Below are 10,845 nucleotides of genomic sequence, written 5' to 3' on the forward strand. Positions count from 1 at the left end.
AGTTCTGGCCATAAGCCTGCGAAATATTAACATATGTCTACTGGGGTTAACTTGTCATGGCTCTTCTCTTCCTTCTCCTCTTCAATATGTCCACTTCTTCCTCCAGCCTGGCGATGGTACTGTCATGCTCTGCTCATCTATTCTCAATTTGCCAGCCCTCAGCCGTCTTGATATACCGTCTCAGTTTTGCAGGCGGTTTTTTTTCTTGCCGAAATCACGAATATAGTGGCTGGTTTTCGTGTATCGCCGGTCCCCAAACAAGGCGTAAGCGTAAGAGGCTGGCCCAGAGTTTATTCAACGAACAGGTGCCTAGATGTTGTCTATCTAGAGCTAAGGAGGAAAGAAAGGGCGAAGCCACGAGTTTGGTCTTGATAACATGCAGAATGTTGTCGCGGCAACGGGCGGGGCCGGTGGCGGAGCATGAACCTCCGGCTTGGTGCAACCGGGCCCACCATGCCAGGAACAGCCCGTGACAGTAGGTATATTCCGGAATTCTGCGCCCGGTCCTTAATTGCTGGTAAAGCCACCGTCGACAACTACTCCTGCGCCCTGCATGAAGCTGCTCATGGGAGATGCCAGAAACACTATGCTGTCGGCAACTTCCTCAGTCATGGCCATTCTCCTCATAGGCGTCTGAGCAACGCGGGCAAGGAGAGGACTGTTTGGCGTTGTTCTCAAATGACATGATATCAACGGAGTCTCCACGTATCCCGGGCAGACTGCATTTATTCGGATGTTGAACTCTGCATAGGTGTTGGCGTCGGCCTTGGTCAGTCCCATGACTCCTAGTTTGCGTGGTATTGTCAGCTCCAGCTCGAGGCCAGCCGGCTTTCGTCGCGGCATCATACCGTGCTTCGCTGTAGTATAGGCAGTTTGGTTCACGGGACTGCGAGCAGCGATGATGCCGTACATTGATGCCACGTTGATGATGCACCCGCGTCCTCGACGCACGCCTAGATCCCTAATGGAAAAGTACTCTAGGTTAGCAGACATTCAGATGCTGAGGCCGACGGGGTTTGTTCATCGTGGGTATGGGATATTGTTCAGCCTTACTCCTGACCCATCATGACCGCAAGCTCCTCCTTTTGACACCTATAGACGCCACTTAGATTGGTGTCAAGCATATTGTGCCAAAACTCATCGCCCATTTCGTGCGTCCGAGGCTCAAGGCCGCCAATGCCAGCATTGTTAACCGCAGTATCTAGGCGCCCGAACTTGGCAACAACCTGAGCAATGCCATTCTTGACCTCCTCCGAGTTTCTGACGTCCATAGTGAGAGTCATCACCGTGACACGGGGAAATTTGCTCTGGACTGTTGCGGCAGCCTCATTCAGGGCTTCCCCATTGATATCGGCCAACGCTAGATTGGTTATGCCGTGCTTTCCGAAAGCAAGTGCAACTTCCAGGCCGATACCTGAGATGGACGTGTTCAATAGTCCACGCTTGTTATAACTGAACCATCAAGTCGACAGACTCACCGGAAGCAGCGCCAGTAATGATTGCAGAACCTTGTAAAAGGGACGACATAGAGGACAGATATGAGTGCCAGTAGCTAGGAGGTGAGAGCCAATTATTACTACGTGGACCTAGGTCCTAGATTTGCCGCGGAGTGGGTAGTCACAAAGGCAACTGTGTGGTAGTGTCAGTTGAAACTAACAGGTTGCAATGGATGAGAAATGGATTCTTGATTGTCCGTCTAAATGATGGTAAGAAGTTGGCTTCTTATAGTGCTATGTTTTGCCTTAGGTGGCGATGTTGCCACTTGTCACCCAGGCTGCCTAGGTGACGTTGTCAACTAGAACGTTCGACACCATCGCTTTAATCCTTGGTAATGCGACAGCGATACACGCCTGTCGCGGATGGCAATTGATCTTTCTCCGGTTCGGTCACGTCTTCCGAGCCAGAGCTCATCTTTTAGTCTGGCAGGGCAGATGGTTATAGCGCAAAGAGGTTGCCTCAAAGCAGACATTGCGGGCGTTTCTCAGTGCAAATCGTGTTGAGAGAAAAGTGGGACTACAAAGATATCTAAATCGAACCCGAGCTAAATCAAATCAAATTAGATCTATAATTCCTATTCCCAATCAACTCAAATTGGAATTAATCCATTTGCAAGCCTGATTCTAGTGCACGAGCAGGGTCGATGCGACTTGGACGAAGTGATTGTTCACAAGGAGAGAAGGAAATTCCCAAGGAAAAACTCCGACTATAGCTATTTACACAAACATTCATGAAGTGAGACTATTCACAAAGTATGACAGTTACGTGGTCGTTCCTTCATATCACACAACGGAAGCCCAGAGGACTGGAGGATCTTGATTTTTCCATGGTATATTACCATTCTAAGAGCGAGCCGACGCCACCTTTGTCTGGTCGTTTTCTCCGGAGAGTCATCATCTACTTTGTAGAGCTATACCTCTTCTTGAGTCGATTCACGGCCAAGTCGCCAAGCTGAAGCATGTTCCCACCATTCATCAACTCCAAAACCGAGACTTCAACGCCGAGCGCCTGCTTCCACCAGTTCCTCAGCTCGATCGCCACGAGGGAGTCCACGCCAACCGCGGCCAAGGTTTGCGACAAATCGAGGTCCTTGTCTTTCATCAGAAACTCAGAGGCTCGTGATGCGATTGCACGCGCCAGAACCTCTGATGATTCCCTGTTGTCGAGTCTGCCTCGGTCGTTCCCCAGCGAGCTTATCAGGGTCTGGATCGAGTTGGAGGGGCCGTTGTCGCTACCCGTGGCCCAAGCCTTCTCGATGATGCGGTACATGGCCATCCGGGGATCTCGCTTCCACAGTGTCGCATTCTGCGGGTCCATGATGGGTTTGACGGACCAGGGAACGTTGGCAAGCTGTGTCGAATTGACGAAGCTGCCTGTGGCACAATCACACCTCCGGGGGAGCGGCGCGACGGCTAGTTGCACAATGTCGAGGAAGTCCTGCTCACTGACCAACTGGGCATTGGCTGCAATGGTGCTGCGTGCCACTTCTGTTCGAGCCACAAAGCCTACGTTCTCGATGGGGCCGATATCGATGACAGACGCCACTAGGCCAAGGGCTTGGCGATACTGCACAAAGGCGTCGAGGAAAGCACTAGCCGACGAATAGTTGGATTGGCCAAAGTATCCGAGCAAGCCGGCGATGGAGCTGAAGAGGACGAAGAAGTCGAGGTCCCTGGGGAGAAGGTGGTGCAGGTTCCATGTGCCGTCCACTTTGGGGCGGACAGCAGCGGCCCATTTGGAGGCGTCCATGTCCATGACGCCGGCGTCGCTGAGAACCATTGCCATCTGCATGACGCCAGCAATGGGAAGACGGGCTTGGTCCACAACGGCACGGACGAGCTCGGCATCGGCCACATCACCCGAGAAACATTGCACGACGCAGCCAGCCTCGCGCAGCTCCTCGAAGAAGTCGTGGTCAGCTGTGGAGCGGCCAGCGGACCGCGAGAGGAATATCAGGCTCCTGGCGCCATGAGACACCATCCAGGGCGCGATGGCCCTGCCCAGGCCGCCCAGGCCGCCCACGAGCAGATACGAGGCGTTGCCCCTGAATGCGGGCTCGGGCATACTCGGCGCGAGCGGCAAGGCATCTTGCTCGGAGAGGCTAACGACGATCTTGCCCATATGCTGGCCCTGCTGCATATGGCGGTAGGCGTCCTCGACATCGACGGCGTCGAATACCGTTATGGGGCAGATCGGGTGGAAGTGTCCCTGTTGGTAGAGGTCGACTATCTGCTCCAGCAGGCGCTGCACCTGGAACTCATTGCCCATCATGGCCGATAGGTCGACGCAGCTAAAGGTGCGGTTGGCCGCAAAGCGAGACATGGCGAGCTGCCCATGGCCGAGGACGTCTCGTTTGCCGATCTCGACCATGATTCCCCAAGGGGCCACGCATTGCCACGACGCGTGCAGCAGATCGCCCGACAGCGAGTTGAGGACGACATGGACCCCGACGCCTGCTGTTGCCGCCATGACTGCGCCGACAAAGCCATCGTCTCGTGAGCTGAAGATGCGCTCGCGAGGCACGCCCAGCTCACGCTCCAGGAACTCGACCTTGTCCTTAGTTCCGGCCGTGACGTAGATGTCGGCGCCGAGCCAGCGAGCCACATGAATTGCGGCTATGCCCACGCCCCCGGCCGCGCTGTGGATCAGCAGCGACTGGCCCCGCTGCAGGTTTGCCTTGTCGACGAGGCAGTACAACGCCGTGCTGTATGCCACGGCCATGGTGGCGGCCTGTTGATCACTGAGACGGTCGGGGACGAGGATGCAGGACCCGGCCCTCCGCTGGACCTCGGTTGCGAAGCCGGGCGAAGTCGAGCCCATGCACATGACACGGTCTCCGACCTTGAAATGGTTCACGGCAGCTCCTATTGCCGTCACCCAGCCCACTCCCTCATCCCCGAAGGCGTTGATGCTACCATCCGGCTCCTCGGCGCCGGGGAACCTGACAATGCCCAGGGCAGCCATGAGCTCCCTAAAGTTGATGCCGATGGCACACATTCGAACCCTCACTTGGTCTGACTCAAGGGCCGCCAGCCTCTGTCGTCGCCACTGCAGCGACTGCAACATGCCGCGCTGGCCCACCACCAGGCGCTTTGCATCGCCCGCCGGGGCCACGTCGGCGAGAGCCCTCTTGGCCGAGAACCAGTGTAGGCGGCTCACGTGTACGGCGCCGTCGGCAAACGCAAACTCCATGTCGCCATTCACGTCGCCATCCACCTGTCGGGCGAGCTGCAGCTTTCGCATGACGCCGGCCACGGCTGATGCGGCCGCGTCCCCGTCCCGGTCGAGCTCCATGGTCGCGAAGTCGACGGCCAGTTCGGCACGGGCCGTTCTTGCCAGACCCAGAATCTGCGCATGGTATGGGTCCTCGCACCTGATCTGCGCCGGCTTGGTCAGCCACAGCAGCGTCGATTGCGAAACATGGTCCATCATATCCAGCAATTGCTTCAGGTCATTGTCTGCCACGTCCCTAAGAAGCGGTTGCGTGCTGTCCTCGAAATCGACAAAGCTGATCATGTCTTGGTCGGCAGGGGGGGCGTCTATCTTCCAGACGCAACGGTCCACCTTGTAGCCATCTCTCCTTAACGCCCGTTGCGTCGCCTGGGCCAGCGGACCGAGCTCCCGTGATGCCGTCAGCAGTGTCACCCGCCTAGCGGGAGCTTGCTCAATGGCCGGCTGTGACAGGATAGTGGCATTGACATAGTATGGTCTTTCGCCATCCAGGATGACGGAGCTGACGCCGTCGAATCCGGCCTCACGAAGTCTGGTATCCCACTGTTCTGGGAAAATATATGGCTCGTTCGGTCGACCGTCATCACTACCCAGCCACCACCCCGCGAACAGACCCTCAAGCTATAGTCAGCAGACAGTCAAGTCAATGCATGGCGGATAAACAATACCATGACAAAGTTGGCGCTTTTCGTGACTAGACACTGTGTCAGAGACATAGTTGGGCCAATTTGCTTCACTGGATGGGATACCTACTTGGCGACAGCTCCTGCAAGTATAGACGGCCGTTTGGCTGCAGTAATTTTCGACAGTTGCGAAGAGTTTCAACCAGAATGGGAGTTGCGTGTAAAACCTAAAGCAAGTCGACATGTTAGCTGCAAAAGGCAAAGTCTCGCCCATCTGCAATAATCTTACATTGGAAGCGACAATCAAGTCAAACTCGGCCTCCTTGAATCCCTGCTCCATGGGATTTTGGGCGATATCTAGAACACAATATTTTATGCCATAGTAGTCCTTGAAACGATCTCGAGCCTTAGGAAAGAAGCCAGACGAGACATCTGTGAATGTGTAGCTAAGGTACAGGCGCTCGCCCGTCTCGGATCGCAGACTCTGAAGAATCTTGGATGTGAGTCCGCCGGTGCCGGCGCCGATCTCGAGTATCTTGAGCTGTGGTTGACTATGTCCGAGGAGGGAGAAGTAATTGCTTGCGTCCAAAAGGTCGTTCATCCAATCGTAGATTTGTTGCAAGAGGTTATCTTGCAGCAACAGGTCCAGAAAATTTACACTGCCTTGGACAATGTCGGCCAGTCGACTGCATGATCGCCATATGGCCACCGCCAGAGGCCGGGCCTCGGTGGCCTCGAGCTCTTGGAGATGATCGAGTATCAATTTCTGCCGCGTTTCTTTGTCCAGGCGCACCAGCCATGGCGAATCTTCCACGAGGGGGTAGCCGGGCTTCTCAAACCGCTCGAGCTGTCTGTCGAGCCATCCCATGTAACGACCAAAGTGAGGTTGGGACGGCGTGATGGCACATTCCGCCAGACACTTCTCAGCCTCCGAGGCACATAGGACGTACAGGCGCTCAAGAAGCGCCATCTGCGACTTGACGGGGAGCGTGGGTTTCATGAGCCTCGCAGGGTCCATGAAATCAACGTGAGGCTTCCATTGCAGGCGCTGCACCGTCAATGCCAGGGAATTATTGTTCGTCTCCGTGTTTTCGAGTGGCGACCCCCGAAGGCCGCGGAGACGGAATGCAGTCTGACCGTTGACAAGGCCATCTGATGAACACTGCTGGTCGCCGCCAGTCGTGACCAACTTTATGGTTGCCGACATGGCACAGCCAATATAGAGCTCTTCGATGAATGTAGGAAGCGACAAGCCAGTGAGTTTGCGATCGAGGCCCGTCGTCTGAGCCACGAGCCAGGACTGGAAGATTATGTCGATTGTCGTCGGATGCATGGGATACCACGACTCGCATTCTTCTTGTTTGTCGGTGACTGTGGCGGAGCACAGCTGTTCCGAAACAGCCGAGGTGATATCTTGTAGCCCAGTAAAGGTTGGTCCGTAGTTGAGTCCCATCTTTGCAAGCGCCTTGTACCAATGACTGGAAGCAACTCTGCGCGTTTGGCTTTCGAATTCGGCACATGCATCCATGGGGCAAGCGCGGCCACTGATGACAAGTCCGCGGCAGTGTCTGGTCCAAGCACTCCCGTTGTGCGAGACCACGGTGAATTCGTACCACTTGCTGTCCTCCTTGGCGGTGAGTCTCCTTGGCCTCAAAGTCACCATGACTTCGACCGACTTGTCCTCTCGCAAAAGCATGGCAGCACTGAGGTGTAATTCCCGGATCGTGTACCCTGTCTGGGTGTCACGGCTCGCGCCAAGTTGCAGCACGGCCTCGCCAGCCATTGCCACATAGGCCGCAGCGGGAAATATAATGTCACCACAGACATTGTGGTCTCGAAGCCACGGGATGTCCTTGATGCGCAGAATATTCCTCCACATGGGCTCCAAGTCACCTGCCTCGGCCACTCGCGACCCTAGAATGTCGTGCGAGGGATACCGGCGCTGTCTCCAATTCGACATGACGCGCGTCTCAGACCAGTAGCTGCCGTCATAATGCCAGGGGTAGGGGGGCAGGTGAGTCAAAACTTGCGCGTCGACAGACACAGGAAGCTTTACCTTGATGTCAGCGCAGTACAGGTGTCCCATGGTTTCGAGAATCGCATCCTCGTCATCCTTGTGACGGGTGAGCGAAGGCAAGTATAACGGAGAGGCTCCTGTCTCCCTGTAGACCTGTCGCAGGGGACCGCTCAAGGCTGAATGGGGGCCAATCTCAAGGTGGATGGACGCGTCGGGACAATCCTCGAGGAGCCGTTTCACGGCCGAGTGGAACAGCACGGGGCTTTCTAGGTTTGCTTGCCAGTACCTAGGCCCGAAGTCGCCGGCCCCCGTGGGCCGCTTGACGTCGGCACTCGAGAAGAATGGAATGCGAGGTGGTTGAGCCTCGATATGGCTGTGCAAAATATCGCTATACTTGCTACCGATTTTTCGCATGTGACCTAATGTATGGACCCGTTAGCCAAGTTGTAGTTAGTGCATAGGGCGAAGAAACTTGCCTGAATGATAGGCCAAGTCGACGTGGAGCCTCCGTGCCTGGACAGCGGGATGATCAGCCTTAATCGCTGCCAGGCACCTTTCCAGAGCCTTCAAGTCGCCGCTTATCGTCGTGCTCTGGCTGCTGTTCTCACACGCGATCTGAACGCCGGGGACAAGATAGGGCTGCACCTCATCCCGGCCCAGCCCCACAGCTGCCATGCCTCCCAGGGTCTGTGGCAGAGTGTTGCACATGTACCCGCGGTAGAAGGAGATCGTGATTGCTTCCCTCCTCGACAGGACGCCTGCGGCGTAGGCTGCTGCGATTTCGCCGCTGGAATGCCCAACCACCGCCGCGGGGGTGATATGCCCGGCGGCAAAGACGTCTACCAAGGCCACCTGCAGCGCCGTACAGACTGGCATGGAGACTGCTGATTTGCGAATAATCGACGCGTCACCACAATGTAGAAGGATTTCTTCGATTGTCCATACCGGCGCATGCTCCAGTGACCCAAGAAATCCATCCATCCGTCTAATGGCGTCTCGAAAGACGGGATTTCCAAGCATCAATCTTCGTCCCATGTGTACCCACTGAGCGCCTTGGCCCGTGAAGACGAATGCAATCTTCCCGGGCCTCTTGGCCTGCTGGGTTTGGTTGCTGACTGAAAAGGGTACCGAGCCATCCGTTATACCAAACGCCCTGAGCTTCAGGTGTTCTCTATGCTCTGATAGAGTATATACTAGGGATTCCAGTTGGCTGGGAAATCTATCCAGATACCTCTGGTGTCCCTCGCAGACTGCCTTTAGCGAATATGCACTGTTCGCCGAGAAGAGGAGAAGGTGTTTCTTGCCAGCTGTTACTCGGAGCTGATCAACGATCTTCATGAAGCTTGGTGAGGATATTCCGAAAGATCTCGCCGAATCGATGATGAACTATGGTGCTATTGGTCGGTTTCTTCTTTCTCAACCAGAATCAGGCTCCAAACTCACATGTGCGTTGGAACCGCCTATGCCAAACGTGTTTATGCTTATTCGATCCCACCGATCTTGGGGCCAAGATAGCGGCTCTGTGGGAACCTTCAACTTGGCCTTATCCCATGGTACTGCCATATGTCAGCAACACGCAAAGCTGACGAGGTGTCAGTCAACTCACTGGCCGGATTGGGAGTCACAAATTTGATGTTGGGTATAATAATCTGGTTCTCCAGAGACACCACGGCTTTCAGGATGCTGCTGATGGCCGAGGCGCCCTCGGAATGGCCAAGATTTGGCTTGACGGACCCGATATAGGTGTCGCTATGGCCGAAACATTTGGCTACTGCCGAGGCTTCGAGCGGATCTCCCACAGCCGTCCCGGTGCCGTGACACTCCACCATGGCTGTTTGGTCAAAGTCCAGGCCGGCGTTCTTGTATGTCTGACGTATGAGAGCTTCGTGAGCAGCCGGGTTCGGAAGTGTAAGCCCACTGGTTTTGCCATCCGCATTGCTCCCAGAGGCTCTGATAATGGCGCGAACAGGATTGCCATCACGGATGGCCTCGTCGAGGCGCTTGATGTAAAGACATGAGACTGCCTCTGCTCTTGCAAATCCATCGGCCGACGCATCAAACGTATTGCACGAACCCGTAGGCGACAATCCCATTAGCCCCGACATGGCCACGGCCAGGCCTGGAGTTAGTATGAGGTTCGAAGTCGCCACAATCGCCGCTGAGATTTCTCCCAGGCGGATGGATTGCAACGCTTGGTGGAGCGCCACGCCTGAAGATGAACAGGCAGTTTTCACGGTTACGCTGCAACAAGGGTTAGGACGATATGGTTTTTCGCGTGAGCCGTTGGAGTGGCCATACCTTGGTCCCTTTAGGTCATACTCGTATGATATCCTGTTGGCTTGCATAAAGTCCATTTTCCCCATGAGCTGGTATGGGCCAAAATCATTCACGTCCACGGTCTGCAAATCGCTCCAATCCTCCCCATAGAGGCTCGTAAACGTGCCAATGTTCTTGCCCCTGAAGTTGGCCTCACCGGCGCTATCGAATGCTTCGCGCGTGACTTCAAGAAGCAGCCTCTGGCTGGGGTCAAGACGGGTAACTTCTGCGGCGGTCATGCTGAACATGGACAAGTCGAATTTTGTAAGGTCAACATCTTCGAGGAAATATCCGTGTCTGGTTATAATAGTCCCCGGCTTTGAGTATCCATCATGATATGCATCAATGTTGAAGCGGCTCTTTGGTATCTCACTTCGCGCATCTTGCTTGCGGACTAAAAAGTTGTAAAGGTCGGTATCGTTTCGGATCCCGCCAGGCAGTCTCATGCCCATGCCACAGATCGCTATCGGCATTGCCAGCGTCTCTTTCTCAGACTCCATGGACCGCAGAACATTGTCTTCGCCAAAATTGTGCTCCCCACAAACTCCGCCATGGTCACCGTTTGCCACTCCGTTTCTTTCGACAATGGCTGAGTTCAAATTAGCAGTCATCGTCGGTTTCTCATGCAAGAGACTCGCCAAGAGAAAGGTTAGTTCAACATTCAATCTCTTCTTCGGCCATTCAGCTACGACAGGAAAGAGATGCTGGGCTTATATAATGGAAATGCGGAATAGATGCCCGTTTGACCCAAGTCATAGAGGTCAGTTAATGCACACCACTATACGTCGCGTTCTCGGTGTGTAACACTCTAGGGAACATGCATGCGTTAGCTTCACGTCGCGTTTGCCACACATGTTTCTTCGACTTGCGCGATCAAGTGAGCAGCGCTGCGGAAGATGCCCGATGAATTAGGCAAGTGGGACCTACGTGTTTTGGGTTCTCATGCAACGAGAGTGGTTGTATAAGCCTTAGAGTATCTCTCCTGGCCAACTTTCCATATTGGCCGACGCATATTCCCGATCTCGATTACATGACCTTTCGTTGATATATTTCTACGAAATCGACCTGATCAGGTAGGCATTTTACTCTATTCGCTTTGTTATTATATGTTAAGAACTTATATATCATTACATGAATTCGGCAACTTAGCTGCCGCGCCGT

The 10,845-nt window shown here is 54.7% G+C and overlaps 2 protein-coding genes across 2 annotated transcripts; both read right to left on the reverse strand.

The window, feature by feature from the left end:
• Nucleotides 1-507: 507 nt before the first annotated feature.
• HRG_00406 (enoyl-(Acyl carrier protein) reductase domain-containing protein) lies at nucleotides 508-1,527 on the reverse strand (the record flags this gene model as incomplete). The annotated part of the gene is made up of 4 exons (XM_044858877.1): nucleotides 508-785; nucleotides 849-961; nucleotides 1,054-1,414; nucleotides 1,479-1,527. The coding sequence occupies 4 exons, from the start codon at nucleotides 1,525-1,527 to the stop codon at nucleotides 508-510; spliced, it is 801 nt and encodes a 266-aa protein (XP_044725277.1).
• Nucleotides 1,528-2,394: 867 nt separating this feature from the next.
• Nucleotides 2,395-10,184, reverse strand: HRG_00407 (polyketide synthase dehydratase domain-containing protein; the record flags this gene model as incomplete). The annotated part of the gene is made up of 11 exons (XM_044858878.1): nucleotides 2,395-5,172; nucleotides 5,236-5,349; nucleotides 5,397-5,422; nucleotides 5,482-5,578; nucleotides 5,641-6,202; nucleotides 6,302-7,787; nucleotides 7,845-8,353; nucleotides 8,414-8,754; nucleotides 8,812-8,924; nucleotides 8,975-9,609; nucleotides 9,667-10,184. The coding sequence occupies 11 exons, from the start codon at nucleotides 10,182-10,184 to the stop codon at nucleotides 2,395-2,397; spliced, it is 7,179 nt and encodes a 2,392-aa protein (XP_044725278.1).
• Nucleotides 10,185-10,845: the final 661 nt, after the last annotated feature.

The sequence above is a fragment of the Hirsutella rhossiliensis genome, assembly GCF_020360975.1.
Source record: "Hirsutella rhossiliensis strain HR02 chromosome Unknown scaffold00001, whole genome shotgun sequence".
In the NCBI taxonomy this organism is placed as follows: Eukaryota; Fungi; Ascomycota; class Sordariomycetes; order Hypocreales; family Ophiocordycipitaceae; genus Hirsutella; species Hirsutella rhossiliensis.